General features: G+C 44.6%; 1 protein-coding gene across 1 annotated transcript in view; it reads right to left on the bottom strand.

Moving 5' to 3' along the window:
* IPPK (inositol-pentakisphosphate 2-kinase) overlaps positions 1-26,612 on the bottom strand; it is a 60,534-nt gene that overhangs the window by 14,766 nt on the left and 19,156 nt on the right. Inside the window, exons 2-11 of the mRNA XM_066596420.1 lie at positions 24,198-24,245; positions 19,215-19,310; positions 17,898-17,964; positions 15,262-15,380; positions 14,146-14,235; positions 11,730-11,788; positions 10,721-10,793; positions 10,334-10,616; positions 7,170-7,320; positions 1,124-1,226 (exon numbers count right to left, since the gene is read on the bottom strand). Coding sequence (XP_066452517.1) covers positions 1,124-1,226; positions 7,170-7,320; positions 10,334-10,616; positions 10,721-10,793; positions 11,730-11,788; positions 14,146-14,235; positions 15,262-15,380; positions 17,898-17,964; positions 19,215-19,310; positions 24,198-24,245 — 1,089 coding nt within the window. The remainder of the gene's footprint in view (positions 1-1,123; positions 1,227-7,169; positions 7,321-10,333; positions 10,617-10,720; positions 10,794-11,729; positions 11,789-14,145; positions 14,236-15,261; positions 15,381-17,897; positions 17,965-19,214; positions 19,311-24,197; positions 24,246-26,612) is intronic.

The raw sequence follows: 26,612 nt of genomic DNA, 5'->3' as shown, positions 1-26,612 counted from the left end.
TGGCTCCGCCCACAGTTCATATGTCTAGTAGCTCTGCCCATAGCACAGAGGTCCTACAAATTATCAGCACCAACATCCCTCTGGCTCTGTCTACTTCAGCAGCTTTGTTTGTCACTGAAAGAAGCTTCCGGCATACTGAGCTGCACATGAGCAATACAGTGGAGTGCTGCCGCTCCTGTCCTCCCATCATGCACTGCTCAAAGGATGTTGGAGGCTACGGACAGGGGAGGAAGCAGCTAATGCAGACAAGATGTCAGAGGAAGTGGAAGTATCTAGACCGAGTCCAGTGAGCCTGTTACAGAATGACTGATTGTGGTGATTTATTAAAGGGGTACTGCGGGCACAGACTAACCTGCTGAAATTTAATGTACATGTTGTATACCGATAGAAATACATGTACTGCTGGTTGAGAACCTAAGCTCCACCTCATCTTATTGTACTCATCACTGACAGTGTATAAAATTAGACTTCGTCCCTCTGCGGAGTTTTTCACTATTTACACTAATTGCATATAGCAATAATATTGTGTACATGGAAGCAGATATGTGAGACTAGAGCTACAATGGGCCAGACATTTCCTCATCACCGTAGCTCACTTATCAGCTTATTTCCTTGGATATGGATATAAACCCGAGTCCACGCCATCCACAGGATGTAGAAGGTGAGCCAGCACCATCTGCAGCAACAGCAAGATCGGTGACCACACTGATCCTCGCCTTTAACCTCTTACATGCCGCAATCAATGCTGCTTGCAGAATTGTAAAGTGTTCACAAAGGGAGAACGTTCCTTCGGACATCAGCCCACCACAATATAATCATGGTGAACTGATAGGTTGCATGGCAACCTGACACCAGACACGGCATGGTGGCCAAGTCTCACGTGAAGCCACCCATCCTCATTTGTTCTTTACATCTTAGGGTGCTAATTTGCTTGCTTACACTGTAATTGTACCCCCCCCCCCCTTGTTTTGATGGTCCATAACGTCAACTTGCTGAATAATTATAGTTGAAGTTTTCATTAAAATTTTCATTAAAAACACAAATAGAAATAAGTTTTGTCTGGACGTCCCCAGGGAAGAGTATCTAAATTGCTACAGCATTACAAGACCTACTATTGTCTTACCTTCGTTACAGCATACTCCACACTACCATCATCTTCCAGCGACAGATCCTTTAGCCTCTCAAAAAAGGTTTCATCATAAGGTCCATCCAAGAGCAGAGTACTTCTGAAGAGAAAGTCACGTATATATAAGCAAGCGAATGATGTGCCTTGTGCTTTTCTTATAGTGCGATATCCCAAACACACCATTTACTTCTACAAATATATTCCCACTAACAGTTAAGTCACGATGTATCCCATATAGGTTAGGAAGCATTGGGAGCTTTAAAGAGACTTCAATCATGAGCTCAATTATCTACCAGTCAGCACCTATAGGGGGTGCTAAACTACCATGTTCTGCAGATCTTGCCGAATGGCTGCTTTTAGCAGATAACCTGGACAGAGTTGTGATTGGGGCCACCATTTACATCCCTTTTACACTGCAGAATTATCATAACTGTTAGATCAGTAGTTTGCATAACCAGTCGGTGTAAACCTGTGCAGTGACTGAATGATCAGCAATAAATTGCTGGATTACGGCTGACCTGAAAATTGTTGGCCTGCTGCACTGTTTGTCTTAATGATTTGCTCAATAGAAAGCAGTGTCAGAAGGGTTAACTACAGGTGCGGTAATGTTCACATGAACCCCCAAATATAAATGTATGCCAAGTGAATGATATACTTCACCACTATCACATATGCTCACCAGGACGTCTACAGCCGGTGAGCAGCATTATATTGCAGTACGGGCAAAACCATCCCAAAAAGTAAACGGCACTTTAATAAGTGGTTTTCCAGGGAGAATACTATTGGTGATGCATCCTCAGGATAGGTAATCAATAATTGATCGGCTGGGGTCCATCGCTTGGGATTCCGACCGATCAGCTGATTGTGCGCCCACTGACAGCGCCACAATTACACAGGGGTTGCAGTGGAAGTCTGCTACAACCCTGGTATGTGTAGGCATGGCTTGCATTTATTTCAATGAGTGCTAGGCTCTGGAAGATGGGTCACCAATAGTATTCTCCTTGGAAAACCCCTTTAACCAAAAGTGTGGAAAAAAAACAATTAGGAGGTAGAAAACAGTTGAAAGAGAAAAGAAAAACGGAACCTCTTGTAATAACAATCAATACAGAAATTCAGGTTAAGGTAACAAACCAGACCACATTTATAGAAAAATACAAACTAACCAAATATCACACAAACCGTTGTATCGTTCATGTCTTATCCCATATAAAAAAAAGAGCCTACTGGCTTTTTCTTGCACCACACTTTGACCGCTTTCAGTGACCTTTGGTGGATGATTTTGGTGTCATTAGATTTGTGACATCCTCACCACCGCCGAAAAATCATAAAATGTGAGTATGATACATTGAGTGACCTGTCAGGCAAGGTCAAAGTTCCTGTTACGTATGCAAGTTCCTGACCCACATCACAGGCCTCTCGCTAGCCAAGCCAGAAACCTACTGACACTGATGAAGGGCAAACACCCCGAAACAGCTGTCTGGGAATTGAAAGCCAAGCCAGAATCCATACACAGTCATTGTTACAAGGCTTGTATATCCAACATGAACTTGCAGGAATGCTGCCTTCCAATAGGTGGTGCTGCAGAGGTATTGTTCCATTTCTATTATTTGCAAATTACCCAGAGGAGCATGGATGGTATTACAAGTCTCCTCATTCACCTCCTAGGTGCTCTCCCTAAGGTGAAAAGATAGCGTTCCCGAAAAAGCGCTGTCAAACGCTGTACCATGCGGTTAAAAAATGCTGCTCGAAATTACAGTAAGGTGCCGCGGTTTCGGGCGGCGTTTAACACATTCGTTCAGTGAGAGTGGCCTAAGACACCTTCACTTTTTTTTTTTACATTTTGTTATGTTGTGGCTTTGTGCAAAATTAAAAACTGAATGTCAAGTTTTCCTGCATCCTTCTACACTCCATGCCCCATAATGACAAAGTGACAGCAGAATGTTAGTAAATTTTTAAAGATGAAAAACAAACTAACACCTTTCTACCATTCTGTTGTCACTTTGTCATTATGGGGCATGGAGTACAGAATGATGGGGGAAAACATGCTTTTTTATTTTTTTTTAGTTTGCACAAGGCCACAACATACAAATGTCACAAAGTTGAAGGGCTTTACTCCCTTTCACATAACAAGTCTTGTCTTAAACGTTTTTATGATCAACTTTTGAAACAACTTGTTCTTAGTTGGTCGGCAGTATGATAACTACCTAAAAGTAGGATTTTGTGCTAACAAAAAAAAAATTCTTTGGCCACTAGAGGTCATCTTTTTTTGTAATTTGCTGTCTGCTGCTTGTTATCTGTAAGGGTACAGGGATCATTTGACAAGACAGAATAGGAAATGGAGGAGGATGAGTGATGCTGCACATAGGAAGGGGAGAAGGAGGGAGCTGAACACCGTCATAGGTGCTGGAACTAATGGCTAGCAGTATACTGTTCTATAGCTACTGATATCACATCTACACTGCTCAGTATGGCAGAATTTGCCCTTTTCTCCAAATGTATATCTTATATATTTTAGAAATAGCAGCAGCCTCCAATCAGCAGCTCAGGGGCAACTGACAATTAGAGACCGCTTGAAGAAAAATGCTACACAAGTCATACAATGGTCAGAAATAAGTGTTGCTTCTCATGTATACATACACATCAACTTATTCTGAAAAGTCTAGTAAGCTTTAATTGTGGCTCTTAAAATTTACCTCCCTTGTAAACTCTCTGTATCTTCATACGTACCCCATTAAACCTTATTGAATAAAAAAAATATTCAAGGGCTCCCCTAAATGTATAGTCTAGTTGTTTTGTTTTTTTCTATACTTTGTCCTAGCTTTGTGAGCATCTGGTATGGTAAAAGTGTAAAACTATGCTGCTCTGCCATCTGGTGGTTAACTGCCGAACTGTCAATGTTTTCCACAAGCCGTGTACAGCACACAGGATTAGTAGGTTCCGGATGACATTCTTTTGTCAGCCTCCTGTGTATGTTCAATAGATTCCCATGCGTTCCTTTCCTGGACCGCTCTTTCCTGCTCTGCTATATTAGGAATATCCCACACCCATCTCTCCTATAAACACAGTTGTCTCTCTTCCAATGTAATGGGTGTGACTCGAAGCTCAAGGCGAGCCATGCCGCTTTGTTCTGGAAAAACTCCTGTTGCTAGAATGGAATTCAGAGGATTGCACAGAAGCCGGACCCGGATGATACCCAGACGCTCCCGGAGGACGAGTACTGGAAGCATCATGAAACTGCTGAGCGCTGAAACACCAACAGTCAACATTATATATAGCAAACCGGGTTAGCCGGGAATGTTTGAGCTCTGTGTGTTGTATATACACTAGAAAGAGTTAAACATACGTGGAACTTTATCCACTACATGAAGACCAATAGGGAGTCCTTCTGGTCTCCACCGGACTGGTAGGAGTACTCAGACTTTGAAAATGTGTAGTAGACTACGCTTATATGGAGGAGCATCCCACAAAAAACACACTGTGTGGTATATAGTCAATTTTTTTAAAACGATGTGTCAATGTGTAACAATACTGTCAATTAGATGCAGGGCTCTAATGGGATGTGAGCAGGATGGAGAAGGAGTCCACTCCATAATACCAGTCACCCGGTGTTACCTGGATACTGCTACCCAGTCACGACCCTTTATAAATACATAGGCTTGCTTCGTGCATTACACGTACGCTCCCTTTCATCATGTTCCTCTATATCAGTGTTCCCCCAAATACTTTGATGTTCCTAGGGTCAGCTGGATTACAGGGATACCAAGTTTATACACTTTAGGTTTTGCCATTTTTGTACACTAAAACCTCTTTTTTTTTTTTCTTTAAATGAAGATTTTCTGTTGTGTTACTGCATTTTAAGAGTTTTTTTTTTCTAATCAACTAAACTCTAGGAGGGCTTGTTTATTCAGGATGAGTGCTAGGCCTTAATGATCTGATTTTGGGTATATAACACGTTTTGATCACTTTTCACTCCATATTTCCTGAAAGTTTTACAAATACTGGCGGTTGTCTGTGATGGTCATTCTCCCAGCGTTCACCCTATAGCATAAAATGACGACATGTCACACTAATTCTGCAGGTCAATAAGATTACATGGATATCAAATTTATTTTGCTACTTTTGCACACATGTATTATTTTCCCTAATATTACCGCATAGGGGCTTTATTTTGGAAGGACAGTATGTACAGATAGTCCCCGACTTGCGAACGTTCGATTCATGAACTTCACAAGATGCGAACAATCTGTCCTGCGCAGTATGAAGCAATGCTATGGCAATACATCATACTGTACAGGGACCGGACAGGCTTCTATCAAGCCTGATAGAAGCCTGTCCAGTCAGATCGTGGACACTGTGCGGTTGCTGGGCAGCCGGGGGCCTTCTGAAGGGCCCTAGGGCTGCGTATGCAGAGCGCCTATCAAGCCGTGCGCTTGATAGGCACTCTGCATAGGCAGCCCTGGGACCTTTCAGAAGGCCCCGGGCTGCCTAGCAACCACACAGCGTCCGCGATCTCATCGTGGGACACTGTGCGGGGCCCCTGAACGTCAGGTGCCGGCTATTCCTTACAGCGGGCACCCGGCGGCAGCAGTTCCAACGAGCCGCGCTGCTCGTTGGAACTGTTAAATACCGCTCTGACAGCGGTATTTAAAGTGTTAACAGTTCTGACGAGCGGCGCGTTGGAACTGCTGCCGCCGGGTGCCCGCTGTAAGAACAGCCCGCACCAGACGCTGTATGAAGCAGGATCCACCCGCGATCCCCTCCATACAAACATTTGTTCAGACTTGCGAACAGGTTCCTGGAGCATCTGTACTTTTTAAATGGTACCATTTAGTGATTAATGTGACTTTTGGATCACTTTATCTCAATTCACAACAGAGTAGAAACAAAATTAGTTTTTACTTTTTTTCTTCACAGTGTTCATCATACGGGATAGTGTGTGCGTTTGTGTTTTACATGGGTCGTTAGGAACATGGCAATACTTACTTTTTTGATATGGGAGTGGAAATTAAGATTTTAGCCATTTTCTTCCATTCTTTTCACATTTACTTTTTATTTTAGTCCCAACTAGGGGACTCAAATGTCATTGAAATAGTTCAGTATTGCAGTGCATTACATCGGCCTATTGGACCATGCCACTGGTCTCATGGACCACCATAGATGGCTGACCCCCAAGAACATAGTCAAGCCTCTGGTTGCCAAAGCAACCCATTCGCATCCCCAAAATAAAAAAAATTTAAAAAAAAATTTAAAAAATTGCAGGAATCCAATGGGCAACAGGGATCCCTCTCTGTCTGACAGCCTCTTACATGCCAAAGTAGCATTAACCCCCGACATGCTGCGGTCAAACAGCTGGGATCTAAGGTTTCTCTGCTTCTTAGCGTTCGATCTGGAACGGACCCTGCCCAGTGCCGCAGTCCTCTTGGCACGGGACATCTATACAGGCTTTATACGGATGTACTGTAAAAAGGTGAATGGGTCAGAACAAGGCCCCTTCGTGACTGCTGTATTAAGGCGTATTGCCAGTCACTAAGGGGTCGATAGGTTTTCTATTTTAAACACTAAGTGTTGCTTATTCATTCCATTTGAAAAGTGCCTGCAACCTACAAATGGCGGGGGACTCTGATACAATAGGATATGTATATCACAAACCATTAGAGCTGACAACCATACACTACTACAGTTCCAGTACACAAAGCAGAAGTGCTTCCAGAAGCCGCTGCTATAAACTACAACTTAAGGGCAAAATTAAAATTACTGCAATGCCTCAAAAAGTCCAGCAGCATTTGCAATCCAGTCTGACAGGTAACCAGGAGCGCTGACGACATACCGTACATATATGTCACATACCGTACATATAGGACTGGCTGCAGTACATTTATATACTGACAGATCCCCCTCCTTCAGAGAGCAGGCCTTCCCTAGAGGCCACTAAATAACAGGTTTTGTCCAGGCCTGAGGCGATTAGTCATGTGTCCATTCACAAAAGATGTAAGGAACCCAAGACACAGAAGATAATAGACCAAGGCGGCTCAGTAATGCTTACCTCTCCTCCGGACACTCTTCCAGATACTTCTCTACCCTTCTGTACAAGGGGTGCAGCCCTTCAATGTCCAGCATGTCCAGCATTTGAGCCTGGAGCATCTTGTACAAAATGCATCCTTTGGGCAATCCTGCGCTCTCCATCTTGTGTTTACCTGCCAGAAAACATTGGGCTCAATTCCACAGCAAAACACCTGAATATCTAACACAAGTGGCTGTCCGGCCACTGCTGCTCTGGGCAGTTTACAGCACAGCTCGGCGCTCACCTTAGATCACACCCAGCTAGCCTCAGGAGTCACTGAGCTGCTCAAGGCCCATTTAGACAACGATTATCGCTCAAAAGCCATCTTTTGAGTGATAATCGTTGTGTGTAACTGCCCTGACATTGTGCAGTTTTCGTTATGCCGCTCAGTCGTCTTTCAGCGTGCTAAAAGACATCGATGAGCCTTATCAGGGATTCATAGCAGGATATAGCTGATACTATTGTTTCAGCTGTATCCAGTCCCTGATGACAAGCGAGGAATGAAGAACACAGAGGTCCAGCTCCGTCCTCCATACCTGGCACGGAGTGCTCGGCTGTATAACAGCCGGGCGCTCCGTGCAGAAAACATCTGGATGCCTCCACTGCTCCGAGCGCTCAGCTGTATAACAGCCGGGCACTTGGAGCGGGGAACAGCTGGATGCAGATGGCAAGCAGGGACACCCTGATTCTCTTCTGCATCCTCCGCTGGGAGCCCAAGGTGATCGCTCAGATCATCTTGGGCTGTAAATGACAACGATAATCGCTCAAAAGTCGCTTGAGCGACATCTTTTGAGCGATTATTGTTGTGTCTAAATGGGCCTTAAGAAAGTATAGAGCCGAGATATCTTCCTTGTTTTTATGGATAAGAAGCCTGCAAAGATAAGTAAAGAGTGTCTGGTTAAACACCTGGGAGGCCGGCGAGGCCATGACAATGCGTAAAGGACACCACTTTTGTACATCAAGTTAAAGCTACACTACATGGTAGAAGGGGTCTACAACGTCTTGTCTTTACCTTATCATGTGCTACTTTTTATACATCCCAGAGAGCAGTGCATTGTGGGAGCTCAGATGGCAATTAAAGGTGTATTCCCATCTCGGCTTTTAATGGCTGAGATGGGAAAACCTGGCCCAGTTTCCAACCACCTATTGGAAACAGCAAAGCGCTTCAACGCAGCACAATTAGTGTAATTATTATTGAAGTGAACAGCGCGCTACGCCATTTCCATAACCCGCATTCACTTCGGGAAGAGCCATGCGAACAGCTGTGCGCTGAAGTGCTCAGGTGCTTTCATAGTGACTGGTTTCCCATCTTGGAGAAAAGGCCTTTAAGTCTACACAGTGCAGATAACGCACATACAAACCCCAGGTTGGAAGCAGCCATGCTTATGTTCACTTTGAGGGTAAATCGAGAAGAAAAGGCCATAACTCAAAGTCACCAGACAAGGAAAGTCTTCACAAAAGGTATAAAACTTTTTTTGTAGATTTTACATGAGATGTCTAATCTAACATAAAATAGCCTACAGGCTTTTTCTTGCACCGCATTTTGACCCCTTTGAGTGACCCTTGGTGGATGATTTTGGTGTGAGTTTGATACATTGGGTGACCCATCAGACCAGGTCAAAGTTCCTATGTTAAGTCTAGAAGCGCTGATGTGCTTCAGCCAACAGCTGCGCTAGGGAGAGTCAGGGCTCCTTCACACTGGCGAGGGTGATCTCTGACTGTGAATCATGATCCCATATCACCCCCGCAGTCCATGTGGAGACCCCTGGATGTGAGGAGTTTTCACAAGGAAACAACCTTGCATCCCAGCTGGGCTGAAGGAATCCCCCGCCACAATCGTGGCAGAGGTTGGCGGAGTTCTCCCATTCTTTTCAATGTCTCTCCAGCCATAGGGCCACAATGAGGAGGTGGCTTTACCTATCCAGATAAGCTATAAATGTTTTGGGCCTGAATACTCCCAATTTTCTAACAGATAGGAGTTTTAATTTTACATGTCACCCACCATTCCTGACAGTCACAGTTTTGCATCTTCTGTTTTAGGTCTTAAGGCTGTTCATTTTAGAGGGAATAGTAGTGAATTCTGGTCAAGTCTGGAAAGTTTGCTTGTATTATTCTACAGTTCAGCTGGGGCAAGGAATCACCGCGATGACGCAACAGACTGAATTGCTTCTGAACATTTTCTACAAAGACCGCCCTACATGCAATACTTACTATGCCTGCACAACCTAGGGTGCCATTACATGGTATGACCCCGTCGGGCGGAGGCGCAGTGATAATGGTTCCTGTGCTTTTACACGGGAACCATCATCGCTAGTGAATGAAGGTGGAGTGGGTTGGATGGTTCTGGCCTGCTCACCTCAATTCAGGTTAAGCAGGCAGTCTTTCATAAACAATTATCGGGCCAAGTAAAAGGCTCTTTAGACAGCCGACTTGAAGGCGGATAGCCAGCTACTCTCAAACATACTCGCTTATGTCAACCAAGTGCATGTTTACTGCTAGAGAAGAGGATAAGCCGCTCCCAGACATATCTAGTAGTACTTATCTTATGAGGAAACAGAGGATTAGACATATAATCCAACATGCCTAATCTTCATTTTCCCTGGTAACCGTTGGGCTGCCCCCATAGATTGTGTGATAATGTGCATCACTCAAGTTTCTAGTTTGCACAGATCTGCAGGTCTTGCCTTCTTGGTTTACCCTCCACACCGATATGGGGACCATTCCATATGTCAGAAAACACAGACTCTACGGCTGGGTTCACATGGGACGGATTTCCAGCGGAATTCTCGTGGATTGGCCGCACCGAAAATTCCGCTGGAAAACCGCAGCTGTGGGTTTTAGAGCGGCTTTGCAGGTGCCATTTCCGCTACGGCCATCTCTCCCCATAGAGAAGAAAGAGGCCGCTGCGAGAGAAAAAAAAAAAATTGACATGCTGCATATTTAATTTACGCCTCGCATTGCAGTTTCCACACGGTTTGGCCGCAGCATGTGGACAAGATTTTTGCAAAATCTTGTCCACGTTGCTGGCTAATCCCGGGATTAGGAGACGCGTGCACGAAAAAGGTTTAGGCAGGAGTTTTTCCATTTACCATTTAACGGAATTACAGAGCGAAGTGCTTGTACACGCTCCCCGCTGTCGCCCTTACCACTTTGCAGATACTCCGTGCAGAAGTGACTAGCCTCGCAGTAATTCCTTCCCTGCGAGACTGGGATGGGCTTCATGTTTGCAGGTCTTCCAGTGTCTGGGCTGGTACTTAGCAGCGTGCTTGTCAGGACATTAATCAGCTCCTTCAGGATAGTTTTTGGGCACTGAGGTCCACCAATCAGTCCATTTGAAGGGAAGAAAAATGGCTTCAGTTGGCAAGCGAGTTCATTCAGGTCTGAGAGGTACTCTTGGTCATCCCGACAGCCATATATTAGTTCTCCATTCTAAAAAACACCCCAAGACATTAGATTACAGAAAAACGTCTAATTATTTTCCAGCAAACAAGAACTGACAACTGTCTGCAGAGCCAACATAAATGCACTTGTACCTTAAAGATTTTTAAGTTGTTTTGAGACTCCTGAAGTAAACTCATCAAGGCAAAATGCATCCTCTGTTTATGGCTGTGAAAATAAATAGTAAATTCATGTCAGTAAGATAACTTTGGCGGAGGTCTGCTGGTTCGGACCTGCAATCAGCTGTTCGTCAGGCCACTGCAGCGCATACGGAGCCAGAGGCCAATAGCTCCACACACATTGCAGTGGCCTGGGTGGAAAAGGGACAGCAGTATCAACCCCGGCTGCTGCCAGGTGTATGGAGTCATCGTCTTCCAGTTCCATACACAGTGACAGTAGCCCAGCTAATCGCTCATTACCAGGGACCCGTGAGCGTTGGACCCTCGCCGATCAACTATTGATAATCTGTCCTGAGCATAGTTTCTCAAGGAGTTGAAGCCTACGGACATTTTTTTTGGGAGGCAATTTCTCCACTTAAATGCCTGTATTTTGGGACGACAATTAAAATTTCATTGAAAAAAAAAAAAATTGAAAAATTTGATATGCAGAAGCTACAGAAGACAAACTTTTTTTTTTTAATTAAAACCCTATTGCAAAAATGACGGTCAGCCCAAAATACATACATTTAAGATACCCCTTCAAAAAAAAGGAGTCAATAATACCTTTGAGAGGTGGCCATAGATCTAACAGTGATTCCTACATTTTTTGAAACTTCTAGGGATCTAGTACAGACAACATATTCTAAATGCCCCATTGGGGCATTTTGAGGTTATGGGGGTGTCACTTGGTTGGAATCACCATTCATTTAGGCAAAGAGTTACTGCAAAGTCTAGCCCTCAGTCTGAAAGGCTACACCCACAATCAACAAGCAGTCCTAGCAATAATGCAATCGGTGAAGGTACAAGTATGGCATCCAACACTGCAGATATACTATAGGTGGTTGTAGTAAAGAAAACAAAATCAGTGTTACCATTGTGTTACTACGCTAACAAGTTATTAAGGTAAATAGAAGTTGTGACTGTAAACCAGTAAGTGGACAAGTACCCCGAGAAAAGATCCAAAGGACAGTATTTGCTAATCCGTTTCCATTTTCCTTTGGCAGCCTAAAGAGGAAAAAAAAAAAAGTTAGAATTAGAAAACAGTTTCTGAAACGAGGCTGGTGTATAGACCCCAAATGCACAACACGGCGCCCTTCTGTGCAGCAAACATTTGGCCACGACAGAATGCAATATTGCATTATAGCTCATGCCGCCATCTAGTTCTAACTTTAAGGGCCTTTTTACATTGGCCGATTCCTGCCTTTTAACCGGCACAGACGGACATGTTGATTGACGTTCGTTACAGACCCTCACATGCAGTGATCAATCCCTTCACGGGGGAACAAGCTACCATTAATTCAAATGGTCTTCCCCATAAAAACTGCACTCTTCATCAGCACATTACACAGGGAGATGTACTGTCGCACAAGAATGTTTATTGCCCACATAAACTATGTAAGCAGGCAAGAAACGAGCATTAGCCAATGTTTGTACAAACGTTTGTCCGATCATCCCATGTAAAAGGGCCTTTAGTCAGTGGTCCATAGTAGAGTTAGTAGTCACCATTGAACACCATATTCGTTCCAAAATTCTGTGTCAGTCAATTTCTTTACAAATCCTATACTCAATAAGGAGCTCCAAATCCCCTGTGCAGTCAGGGGGTTATCGGGCACGGGAAAAAAAAAAAAAAACAATTATAAGCATAGCTGCTCAGCCTGCTGTTAAAAAAAAAAGCCATAATCACCTCTCCTGATTCTCCCTGGTCTCCATCTTGACAACTGCAGCTAATCCCCGGACAAAGTGAGACGCTTCTTGGCTGCAGCAGTCACATGTTCTTGTTGTCAGGGGCATTACTATCCCACCACAGATTGAAAACTGGTGAGGGGCGTTTGTTTTGTTTTTTAAAACACACAAACAGGGCAGCTTTGGAAAAAAAACAAAATAAAAAAAAAAAAAAAAAAACACCTTTTGCCCCCGATAACCCAAATGGTAATAAAAAAATATTTGGTTACCTTCAGTCACCACTAGAGGGGGCATAGGAGTTTGTTGCATACAGGTTTTATTATTGAATTTAAGATACAAACAATCTACAATAAGCACCATTTAGTCATGGCTCCACATAACTAGGTATAGCATTCAGGCAATTTGCTCATATGTTCGCCAATAGAGATCTTACTTTTTATGTAACTCGTGGTCACAGATCTGAAATAGAAGTGACGGGCTGTTTGAAATGCCATAAAAGTATTTCCAAGCCCATGAAAATCTTTACAGACAGTAGACAATTATATAATATTAGTAATGTACACCTTACACTCCCGTGCCAATCCTTCCCTGGCTCACTGCTGGTCTGTTTACCGGACTCTGGCAAGGACATAGAGTACTGATACATGACTGCTGTAGCCAATTAGTGGATGTGGCACTTATGTGTTAAAGGCAACCAGTCACCACCTTTGAGGCCTATAAAACTACATTATGGGGCTCAAAAAGGTGGAATGCGGAGACTGGGCAGCTGCGTTTCACACTCACCGGGTGCCCCGTTCCAGTGCTGTATCCCAGCAAACACAGTGTGACTCCTCAGCCAGCTGTATGCATGCTCACCTCTCTCATTCATCTCTAGGGGAGAGTGTGCGCACACAGCCGGCTGAAAAGAGTAGTGTGTGTGCGCACAACTTACCAGGCGCCTCTGAGGAGTATGGAAACGCAGCGCCACTGACTTCCCATTATATCTTTGAGCACCATAACAGTTGAGATTAAACCAGCTGATGTTACCATTAGGACCGATCTGAAAGCTTGGCCACCTGGACGATGGTAGATGGGCCAATGTAATCTGACCAAATTATATACCAAGAACCTTACACAAGAAAGCATTGGCATGGGAGTGGCAGGAGATCGATAAGACAAGTATTGCTCCTTCTTGCCAATTTATACCCTTGTCTGTAAAGAACTGAAAAAAACCCCTGGTGTTAAAAAACCTCTAACTATTAACCCTTTCCAATCCACTGCCTGACGTCTGAAGACATTATGATTTAAGGCTGTACAGCTCCGATGTTGGAAGACATCTGTCGGGGTTCTCCTACTGTATATTGCCAGCCTCTCTGCTGTCGGAGCCTATCCAACGTGTCACCTCATGCAGTACTGGCTTTAGCCAGCATATAGCGCTGTTGTATAACGGCAGAAAAAGAGTAAGCCCCTAAGAAAACCAGGATACAAATTGGATTGGAAAGGGTTAAAATAAGTTTCGACAAAATGTAAATTATCAGAGCATCCCTTTCCTGTTAGGGAAATGCTCTTACTCTGCCAACATGTATTTGGGCAAATGAAAATGAACTATTGACCTAGAAGCTTCTACCAAACTACCTACAAGGCACTAACACAGCAAGATCTGTCGCCGTGTATTCTAGATCCTTGGGGCAGCGGCTCACCTTCAGATGTTGGTGCATACAGAACCGACACACCTTTTTCTTAACCTCCTTCGTAATATAGGCTGAAGATGGGATAAATCCACATTTGGGCTAGAAGTTGAAGAAGAAAAAAGTCAAATAATTTCTAATGTGTTTCTGCATACACTAAAGTGAAAACTTGTATGCAACAGTCTAGAATGCACAGTGCATGAAAGAGTTAATCGTCTCTGTATGGCTGGTGTAATGTTGGACGCAGATTAAACAGGAACAGGAACACAATGCCGCTTATTCAACAAAGGCAACAAACTGCTGTTCCTCCAAGTCTGATCTCTAGAACACGATCCCACCGGAAAGCCCTGTCCTCCCAGCACTACATCCATGGCCGTGCTCAGTGTGTGGAAGCAATGCATGTAGTATATTACATCAGCTGTACATGCAATATTGTAGACGTCCAAACTGAATTCTGTGCAGTGGAAAACTACAGATCTTAAAGAAAACCCATCCCTGTGAGCTCCTATAGAACTTGATCCTGCGCAGACAAAGTCGCATCACTCGCACGTATCCCTCCGCCGGAAAAAAAACCTCCCTCTCAATAGCTATACACTTTTCTGGCACACAGTATAGTTTTAAAGGGGGGTCTCAGAAAAGCGGATTTGAATTGCGGCTTTTGAGATCGCCATCCGCGCAGACAATGCACAGTAATACTTGGGCACTGACATGCAAAGAATAAAGCCACGATACCTCGAGGTGCTGTTCACACTTTACATTTGGGTTTCCAGTACAAGTCACGGGGATCACTATTTGACATCTATCAGTTTGAAAATGGATCAGGCCCAGCTGCCATCACTCTACTATATGCAAGCTGTGAGGTTAGTGTGAACAGAGACATATCAAGTAATACCCGGGGCCCTTAAAGTGCCAGGCGTCGAAGGGCAGTACATCCAGGTTTGGTGAGTCACATGATATATTACATGATCCCCCTCAGCCAGTCAGCCGCAGTGAAAGTGATCATGTGACACACACTTAATAAACGTGCTACACCAAAAAGGAAAAAAGAAAAGACATGGTAAAATGGATCAAAGGTTAATAAATAAAAACCACATAAAAATCAAGTGCAAGGCACTTTTATCTGCCCACCTTTATCTCTATGCAAAATATAGGCCTGTGCTCGACAAAAGGGAAAGTTTGCAGACGGGTGAGGTTAGGAAGGCACATGGCATACCCGCTGACATCCATCTCCTTCTCACATCGAGACTCTGCAACAAAAGGGAAAGACTTGAAAGTCAAACATGAAAGTTCCTATTTTAATATGTCTGTTGGTATCTTTAAGTTATGGAAAAATGCCATGAAATAAGATCATTAAAAACGCTCTCGTGACCACGAGGAGGGGCTTCTGCGACTGCAAAGATGTGAGAGGAGGGAACTATGAATACAGGGTGAGTGCGAGGGGGGGCGCTGCAACTAGTGGGCAAATAGGTGCTGTCTACTGATAAAGGGAGAGGAGAATGGAGGACTCTGCTAGGACTACTGCTGGGACAGGATCCTGATTACAGTGGCGCCAATAACTTAAGTGACATGTCCGTGACGTTGTGAATTACATACAGAAGTAGCAACCTTTATCTTGACGGTGACAACTTTCTTAGACAAGTTATTTTCCCTTAAGCCATTTGATCTCTATTGTTTTCTTAACACGGGGAGGGGGGGAGCCATTGCAAAGTAATTGAATGGGTAAACTGTTACATCTGTAAGTCAAGTCCATATGACTTGGCAGAGGGGAGATTGTTGAAGGGGGAAGTCTTATTGGTCACTGCTACCCCCCAACAAAATCAGTTGCTTGCTGGGACCAGGATCCAAGGCTGCCAACCAGTCAAGACAAGAGGGAAGGCAGACCATGACTGATATAGGAGCTTTCTTATGAGGTCACTAACCGACTGACATTTGTCTAACTACACAAGTCCAGCATGCGAGTCTGCATGCTAGTTCCACAGCTTGAGATCCACCCCAATTGCCAAGCCAGCTGTCAGTGCTGACAGCACAGGAAGAAGATAGTGCCGTCAACAGCGCTGCTGCCTGGTTTGGTACACCAAGTACAGCTCTCATTGAATTCAACAGTTAAAGTCCTAGAGAAGCCCTTTTAGTCATATTTAATACTGTCCCTTCATCTCTGGAAACATTCAGGGCAGCACACGGGATTCTGTTCACTACTGTACTTGCAGACACACATGCTGGACAAATGTCAGTCTTACTTAGTGACCTCAAAGCCCATATATCCATCCCCTCTTGCTACGACTGGTTGGCAGAGCACTCCTGCAATCCCAGCAATGGGTACAGCTGCCAGCAAGCACTGAATTTTGTTGGGAGTAGCTTTGAGTGCCTCGGATAGAATAACTTGTGGTAGAAAGTTATAGTCTATATAAAACTTTGCTACATCTGTACGTAAATAATATTTGTATAGCGCCAACATATTCCGCAGCGCTTACAAAACAGGGAGAAGAGTTACAAAAACAAAAAGATACAAAAACCACGGTTACATGAAGTAAACAGTTGATGGAAACAGTAGGGGTGAGGGTCCTGCTCTAACAAGCTTACATACTACAGATAATGGGGTGATATAGAAGGTATGGCAGGGTGGAGAGTGAGGGATACTATACACAGACAATGGTCAGGCCGTATAGTGGCTGACGCGGTATGACTGCAGGGGGCGGTTGATGGTGGCTAGCAGTGATTGCAGTTAGTAGGACAGGGAGCATGAATTCTATAACGGACAGGCAGCCAGTGCAGTGACCGGCACAGGGCAGAGGCGTCCGAGTAGCGGATGGACAGAGATGAACCTGGCTGCCACAGTCAGGATGGATTGGAGAGGGTCGAGTCTGGTGCAGGGGAGGCTGATCAGCAACGAGTTGCAATAAGAGCCGAGAGTGGATGAGGGCAACAGTAAGCGTTTTTATTGTGTCTGCATTGAGAAAAGAGCGGATTCTTGCGATGTTCTTGAGGTGCAGCTGACATGTTCAGGCCAGAGATAGGATGTAAGGGTAAAAGGAGAGATTGGGGTCGAATATAACCCCTAAAACAGCAGGTGTGCTGGGAGTTATGGTGGCGCCACACACACTGAGATAGAGATGTCAGGATGAGGTTAGTTTTTGAGAGGTTCACTTTTAGGTAGAGTGTGTTAAAGACAGCAGACAGACAGTCTGTGGCGTTCTGGAGGACCGGTGCTGTGAGGTCACAGAAAAGGTGTATAGCTGGGTGTCGTCAGCATACAGGTGGTATTGGAGGCCAAATCTCCGGATGGTTTGTCCAATAGGGGCTGTGTAGATAGAGAAGAGGAGGCGGCTGAGTACCGAGCCCTGGGGGACCCCAACAGCAAGGGGAAGAGAAGGAGAGGTAGAGCCAGCAAAGGAGACGCTAAAAGAGCGGTCAGATACCGTAGGTAGGAGGAGAACCAGGAGAGAGCAGTGTCCTTTAGGCCGATGGAGCGTAGCATACTGAGGAGGAGTTTGTGGTCGACAGTGTCAAATGCTGGGGAGAGGTTGAGGAGGATCAGTAGGGAGTAATTGCCCCTCAATGTGGCTGTCAGGTCGTCGTTTGACACTGCAAGAAGTCTGAGAAATTGCTTTGTAGGGGTGACTAAAGGAAGACCTCTTTAACAAGACTTTCATATGACTACATGGATATAGAGCGCCACATTGAACAACTATAAATTGCACTATTAAGTAAAGGAAAACCGTACATGAATGAAAGCATTAAGGCCTGCACTGCAGCCCGTCACTTACCTGGCCGTTCGGACTGCACCTTTAGGCAGAGGCTTTTCAGAAAGTCCAAGGGCAGTTTCACCACATCCTGTATAATGAAGCAGAGCGAGCGCGTTAACCCCTTCACATCACTGTCATAACAAGAGCCAGTGAATCCACCGATCGCTCATACAATCCACAATCTGCAAAACTGGCTTAAGGGAAAGCATCACTTAGGGGTTTACACGAATCAAAGCCAGATATTTCCTGTTCTGCTCAGGTTGTAGATAATTTATATTAATGACTGCATGCAGTTATGGGGGCTGCCATTCTGCACAAGCATTTACAGCCCCATGAACCACAGCAGTCTGGCGGTAAGTCATTGACTTTTATAGGAGAGTGTTATGGGTATGCTGTGACCTGTGCAGAGAGGAGGAGGAGGTGTGCAGTGATTGTTATTTGTGGTCACTTTCAAAAAAAGGGTTGTCCCATGAAAGCACGTTATCCCCTATCCACAGTATAAAGGATAACTTGCTCATCGGTGGTATGACCAGGTATGAACCGAGCTGTGGTCGCACATACATGCTATTGCTTCATTTATTTCAAATGGAACTGCCAGAGATTGCCAAGCGCTTCAACTTTACCATCTTTGGTGATCCTACTGAATGCAGCAGCAGCAGCGCACATATACTACCGCTGCTCAGTTCATACCCGTTCAAAAATCACAGAGGGTTGGCCATACTTACGGATATCCTGGTACAGACATCCAAGGGGAGGTAAAAATACCATTGCCAGCAGCATGCAGAACAGGCAAAACGCTACATGGAGGAGATCGCATGGGTGCAAAATCCTGATGAACAGTTATTCAGACCCAGCGATCCATGCAATGCACAGCCTAAAATGATGCCCATACTATTAGAATAAGCCAGCTATCCTGCACCTTATAAGTGAACCACGCAAAGTACTGACACTGATTTCTGCTATGTCAGTATAGGGACTCACAAGACAATGAGGACTCTTAAAGCAGGTTGTCAGCCTCCATATCTTGTGCAAAATTGTAAGTAAAACTGTACTTATCGTCATTCTTGCAGGAAGCAGCCCGGCTGTAAAATGTTGGAGGCAGCCGGGGCTGTCAGCGCTTTGTATGGTTCACTTACAAGATCCAGGACAGCCCGCTTCATCGAATAGTGTGGACGTTAATAGGCTGCGAGTCTGCATGGTGCACTACATGTATCTGTGAGACTGGCACCCTTTGTATGCCATGTATATGGGCATGTAAAATACTAAACAGCCCCCCAATGTGTGGTAGGTGTGCAACACTAGATGTTGCCGTTAACAGCTCAGTAAGGGTTTACTTACCCCATGGTGAACATAGTTTTCACCTAAAAACTGCTTCATTATGTGTTTGCCGAAATCTAGAATATTGTGCAAATGCTGATAAACGTCTGCTGCCATCTGAAATCAGAGAGAAAGCAAAAACATCAAAGACCGGAGGAAGCAGCCAGTCCTCTCGCTTAGGGCTCAATCACACGGGCGTATTCAGTTTTGGTCAGTCTATATGCAGCATTTTTAATGGACCAAAAATGTACCTATTCAATTCGTATTTCCACCTTCTGGCGTGTGTAAATACGCCATGATCACTCCATATTTACACGTGTAAAAAAGCTCCATTGATTTAATGTGTAAATACGCAATCCCATTGATTTCAATGGGCTATTTCTGCCTATAAGGCCTCATGTCCACGGGGAAAATCAGGCCCGCTACGGATTCTCCATGGAGAATCCGTAGCGGGTCCCTCCTGCCCCGCGGACATGAGCGCTGAAAATAAGAATAAATAAGAATAACTTACCCGCAGCGGACCGGGCAGATCTTCTTTCTTCGGCTGGCGGATGTGCTCGGCACGTCGGTGGCGTGCCCGGCACATCCGCCGGGCCGAAGCAAGAAGATCCGGCCGGGAAGAAGAGAAGATCTTCCCGGTCCGCTGCGGGTAAGCTATTCTTATTTTAGGTCTCCTGCGGATCCGGACGGCTTCCATAGGCTTCAATAGAAGAAAATGGAGCATGTCCGGATTTTTTCATGCTCCATATTTTTTAAATTTCACTTTTATTGACCATCCGCGGGTATTTATCTACCCGCAGGTGGTCAATGCATCCCTATGGGGCCGCGGATCCGCGGGCGGGCGAAGAGTTAAAATCCGCCGCGGATTTTAATTCTTTTCCCCGTGGACATGAGGCCTAATACAACCAAAAAGGACAAGCTGCAGTTTTTTTTTCATCTGCGTCAAAAACGTAATGCCGCAATGCAAATTATTAGGAATTCGGTACTCTGTATTACATGCATAGTTTTTATGTAATATGGAATGTCTATACGCCTGTGTGAATGAGCTCTAATTCAGAGCATTACATGCAGGAATATTCATAGCAAAACCAACCGCTGAAAAAGTGAGCAGAAATGTCAGAAAAATACTGTATAACAAGATGATCCTAAAGGACGTTTAAAAAAAAATAATTTTTTTAAAAACTCACCTTCACAACAATCCAAGTATATAAGAATTCTGTCCATATAACAGAAACTGTTGAATCATTCAACTCTAAATGCTCCAAGCCAACAGAATATTCCGTTTTATAGGACACCCACCCGTTCCGGAAGGCACGGCAGACCACCAGACAGGAAGGCCCTTAGGCCGGGCAGACCGGATTCCACATGCAGGAGGCCTGCAGCTTATTCTGACTGTGAACTCGGCCGGCGACACTGTGTACCCAAATTTACTGTAATGCAGATGACCGTGGCGGCTCGTCATCGGTCATGCGCAGCAGTTTGTTTTTTTTCCAATATTTGCATTTCCCATGCCGTCGCTTAGTGATGACGCGGGTACCCACAGCACATATACAATGTTAATTGTGTATGAGCTGCAGGTCGGACGGCTTCCATTGACTTCATGCTGCGATTCTTCATTTGCTTTTGCGGTATGCAATTCGTATCCATGAGCGAAAAAGCAAAAAGGACATGCTTTTCCATGCCCATGTTTTGCCGCGGATCCTCCGCCCAGGCACCGAGCACGGATTCCGCCCATGTGAGCCCGGCCTACACCCGCTGTTCTATCCAGTTCTAGAAACACATTGACATCAAACTGATGTTTATACAAACATTATTTACAAAGATCAATGAAACCCTTGTACCGGTATATTGTACATGTAATGCCTGTAAACATTTGGCAGCGGACGGCGCGGTGAGAGACACTGCTGCGTCCTATGAATGCTCTACACTTCTACATTGGGGCCAATATCGAGATTCTGACCAACAATGTAACATTTCATTGCTTCAGGCCTCCGCCACATTAACTTAACAGGTTGTTTGTGCAAGAACCTGCAGTATTTGCCAACTAGAGAGGAAGCAATAAGTTACTGGCTTGTTTAATGCAAATACAGGCCGACTTCCTCCAACACCTGGAGCACAACTAGAGCAGAACATTATAGGGAGTATCACCCACAGGCCTCTTACCAGCGGAACAATCCAGTTCTCGCATCTGCTTTCATGTGCCGATTGTAGAATTATCTTATTGTCTGTACATGAGCATTACATCTAAGGAGGGTCCACACGGCATTATTTACCCGCCACGTGGCCATGCTTGGGAGTTCCATTTATTTGGAGTATAGAATAACATAACCAACAGTTCTTCTGCACTCCAAAGTTAACGGAAACAATTGGGATCCTTGTAAAAACGGACACCAAAGGGGTGACTGATCACATAGCGCTGTTTTCATGGAATCCCTGAGCGTAATCACATAGCATGTACAATAACGCTGTGTGAACACGCCCTTAGCCTGATGTGGTGCAGGTTTGTTATCAAAGCAACTCTGCCCTCTTGTGTATGCATTATGTAACTACATGCTATGGCGATTATGATTCAGGTTGTGACAACGCGGTTGTATTGCAACTACACACGCATAATACGTGGTGAACGGCATAAATGAAAGTACATTGATTTTGGTCACACTTGCATATATTATGTGAGTTAAAGAAAAGCCGTATTGCTTCCTACAGGCGTGTTCAGAATGTAGTACATAATTACATTGCGTATGTACGGCGTTCATGCATGTTGCTAAAAAAACAGGAAGCCGATGCAGGACAGGGTGTGTAAGATACGCTGTTTGTGCGCAGGAATATGCATGCAAACCGTGACAATACGCAGTTTCATATGCCGGTAAACTGCTGCGATTATTACGCAGTGCATTACCGTACTGTGGTGTGAGCCCCGCCTTAGTGTGAGGCACGGCCTCTACATCAAACTTCATGCCTCACACAATCTACATCCACACAAGTGGCACAAAATGATGACGTTTCACAAAGTGGCAAGATCTTGATTTAACAAATTCCAGACTTAAAAGTCCTGGTCCATCTTCAAATATATAATAGTGAAGAAGAGTGATGAGCTGTGAAAGCAGAGAAGGAGACGAAGGGGCCTCCATGTTGAAATAGCTGCATTATAACTATTCTTAATTCCACTGAATCGTCTTCCTGAGCACGGAGTATATATTATGTATACCACCGCTGAGGGATTGCTGAGCAATATCACGTCTGACAATCAGCACAGATGTATAGGCTATTAGTAACGGTAGCAGCAGCTGAGAGACTATACAGGGGTGTCTCTTAATCGTAAAACAGAAGAAGCAGATGCCCAAAACTGCAAGGTGACCGGTTTCCAGCGGCTTTAGTTACTGTAGAAGGTCAAGCCCACCCCTTTACAAGAACAGCGGACATTTCTGTGGAGCCCATTATTTGTAGAGAATGTACTGTCCCTTATGGACCATAATGCCCTAAACTATGCCAAGCTCTTCTCTTTTCTGCACCACGGTTTTTGCACTGCATTTAATGGGGATTGAATTGCATAACAAAAAAAAAAAAAAAAAAGGACACACAAAATCATTTCAGGTGTGAACACCACATCGAAAATATGTGACTACCCACTTCTGATCCCCCAGGTTTCAGCAGCAGGACCCCCGCTGTTTAGCCGATTCCTTTTCAGGTGCAGTTTTCAATTGGGACCCCCTATAAGTGTAGCTGGACAAGTCTGACTATTGTGGGAGAGAACTAGCGCTTCAAAACTGAGGAGGGTTCTGCTCAGAAAACTGTTAGAATAAAGGATACCAAAGACATAAGACCACAGTGTACATATAGGTCCCAAGTCCACGGGCAGGTTGGATTCTGCATGTGGATTTCCGCAGCGGGAGACCTGCGGAAACTTTTTGTAATGTTTAAAATCTGCATGCTTTAGTTCAGTTGCGGGCGCCAATGCTTCCCTACGGGCACTTTGAATTACGGATCTTTCACGTGGGTGACCCGTGCAGATTCTGCAAATCAAAGCCGCCCGTGCACATTGGGCCTTCTACTGCTCATTTCTCCTGTATCCATAAGGCCGAGCTTTTACTACTGCATCGTAATACATTGCATAAAAATCAGCGTTTGCCAGAGCACGAATCTGTGTATTCCTGTATATTGTCATGTTTTGTACTTGCGTAGGACTCCACATTTTTTAGTGCGCTGTCCTGCACTGGGTTCCTGTTTTTTCCCCCTAAGTTTCCTTCTCAGTCTCCTATAAACATGCGTAAAAAAGGTAGCAGATACACAATGTAATTGCATATGCACTGTATTTCAAATGCACCCATAGAGAATAGGGCTCTTACAAGCGTAATCTGCGCCAAAATAGAACATGCATTTTTTTTTCCTGCACGCAACATACACAATAAATATACACAAGTGTTAATGGAACAACGAAAATCAATGTACTTTAATTGATGCCATTTACATGTAGCACGTAATGCAAATATGTCCATTTACGCCTGGCCTGAAGCTTACTTCACACGGGCGAGCACGATATGGGGCCGTGAATCACAGCCTCATATCACGCTCTCCACTATGTGAATAACGCGCATGACTTCAGTGGATATAGGGGATCCTCTGCCACAGCTATCAGAGTTTCTCCCATTGTTTTCAATGGTAGACCTCACATCACGTGCACCTAGTATGTGGCGCAATGCTGTCGCCGGCCCTATTTTAAACAATGGACACTGCGATGTGAGAGCACACAATAGGACATGCCGCAATTTGTTACTTGCATCGTGGTACCATGCAGGAAAAAATAAAAATTGCTCATGTGTATGACCCCATTCAAGAGAATAGGGTTCATATTTGTGCGTCTGCGTGTGATTTTCTCATCCGTGTGAAGGCAGCCTGAGGAGTATACTGGAGTTGTGACTTGCAGCTATGGGAAAAGTGTAATTGCAGGGTTTCTCAGCTCAGGACATTTACTTACAGGTCAAAGATCTAAATGGATTTTCTTACCAGATTTCTGTTTGGAGGGAACTTCAGGAACCGCAGGACCACACATCTCTGGAAGAGAGGAAGACAAAGGTGTTCTATTACAAGACACCACAATGACCGAGGAAAAGACCATGAGAAGTTTATTCCTGGCTGCTTGTACAGCACCGACCTACTCCGCAGCCCTGTACACAGATTGGGAACACTCACGAATGTCCATGTGCCCGCTCGCCACTCACAGAGGTAGATCAGTATGGTCATATTATGGGGAATATCTTTCCCTAGAACTCCGAGTCATTCCTCCGTTACACCTCCTGAAAGTGTATTAATAAATGGACAGCTTCCTTTTAAAATAGAATAAAATCTTGTTATTTTGTGTAGCGCCAACCTATTCTGCAGCGCTTTCAGGTAATTTATTATCCCCCACCAAGCTGGGTCCTCATTTTAAGGCCGAGTCAACCTTGAGCCGCTTACCTGAACCCTGCGGGGATTGAACCCACAACCTTCAGGTCATGAGCAAGAGCTTAGGACTGCATTTCTGCTGCCTTAACACTCTTATCAATATGGTATGTCCCTGCACAGGTTCCCAGGGCCAGCAGTGATTGGACATAGTTAAATGGTATAAGCATCTACCAGATTAAGAAAAAAGGGAATAAGACTCATCTGTTTATTCACACATTTTCAGGAAGACCAACAGAGGAACAGCGCAAATCAATTCTAAGAAAAGAAAAGATGCTCCAAAATTAAAGAGCGGGGAATACAAGCAATTACTAAAATAGACATGACAGGTAAGCTAACATGTCCCCTTTAACAGGCTAGCCATCTATACCACGTGCCCCATGGACCTTGCTCTAGGCCATCCGTGCTGTCCCAGCTCCCCTCCTCTGTAAAATAGTCTTACAATTACAAATGACCCATTGAAGGCAGCCAGAATTCAGATGTGGCCCCCCTTGAGAATGAGTGCCACCCCTGCTCTATACCATCCTTGGGTAACAAAGTCTTACAATACAATATTGTCCTACAAGGTGGCACCGGGGTCCCCAGAATGTAGCATTCAGACAGCTGTCAATCACTGATGGCTCCGCCCATTGGACTGTTCACTCCAGAATGAGTAGATCTAAGATACAAATTAGGCTGCGCTTACACAAGCATGCAGTAAAATGCTGCGTATAAAACAGCGCTTTACCGCTGTGTGAGCCGGCCTATTGTAAGGTATGGCAGCGAGTTTGGATTACACATGACAGAATATCTCGTGGTTCTCTCAAGTTTTATTCTCATAAATTTCCTGCTCTGCATATAAACGCCACACATATGCAGTGTAATTGCATATGTACAGTGTTTATTACGCGCCCAGAGAATAGGGCTCTATTGCACATAATACGCAGTAAAGAAGAGCATGCTGAGTTCTTCACATGCATATTATACACAATGTATATACACAAGTGTGAATGGATCAATGAAAATCAATGTACTTTCAGTGACTCCCTTCACCGTGTACATTGTGGTTGAATTACACTCATGTGAACCTGGCCTTACACTGAACGATCCCCAATAAAACTGTATCAGTCCGCTTGGTTCCTACAGATTGACCAACAAGTTCCAGCTGTAACATTTACTCTAAGTTGCAGCATGCCACACCTAATCAAACTACTACCCACCACTTGTGAGTGAGTGAGCGAGTGAGTGATGGATGGATGGATGGATGATTCTTATGCGACACCCCTGGTGATATCATCGCTCCGCCCCCTTGTGACGCCATCAAAGGTCCTACAACATATATATAATAGTCTGACCGACAGAAGACCAACACAGTTAGGGCTCTTGGAAGGGGAGGACAAAAATAACAAAATGACATAATAGCGGTTTAGTTGTATTCTCAGACACCTCAGCAGTCCTGACAGAACACACTGACCTACCACCACCACAGAGATCCAATGGTCTGAAGGACCTGTGGTGATGTCACTGCTGTGGGGGGAGCCAAGCTGTTTGTCTTGTGTGGGGATCATAATTCATGTACCATGTAGCAGAGCTGTGTGGTGCATTGCACCAGAAGCACTGGTACTATAATTTCCTATGACTAGTATTCAATTATGTATGATGCAAAAAGTACACTGTGATCTTATAAGCTATCACGTACCACCCAGCCTTCCAGCTCATACCGGTCATAGAACTTAGTGTTCCTCTTACGATTAGTAACAATGCATGAATTACCCTCCATAAAAAGAAGTTATGCGGGTTCAGCAAATACATTGTATAAGAAGCCATTTTTCAATATGCATTGGGGAAATTCACTAAGCACACACCACATGTTTACCTGTCTCTGAAGCCGCTGCGGGTCACATGTTTCTCATTGCTCAACAAGCTGTCTGTGGATCATATGTATCTTATAGACCAACTTCTATATAGCCCCCATTTAGGCCTACAGAGGCTACACCCTTC

Source organism: Eleutherodactylus coqui, chromosome 3 (genome assembly GCF_035609145.1).
Source record: "Eleutherodactylus coqui strain aEleCoq1 chromosome 3, aEleCoq1.hap1, whole genome shotgun sequence".
Lineage (NCBI taxonomy): Eukaryota > Metazoa > Chordata > Amphibia > Anura > Eleutherodactylidae > Eleutherodactylus > Eleutherodactylus coqui.
This window is presented reverse-complemented; position numbering and strand designations above follow the sequence as displayed.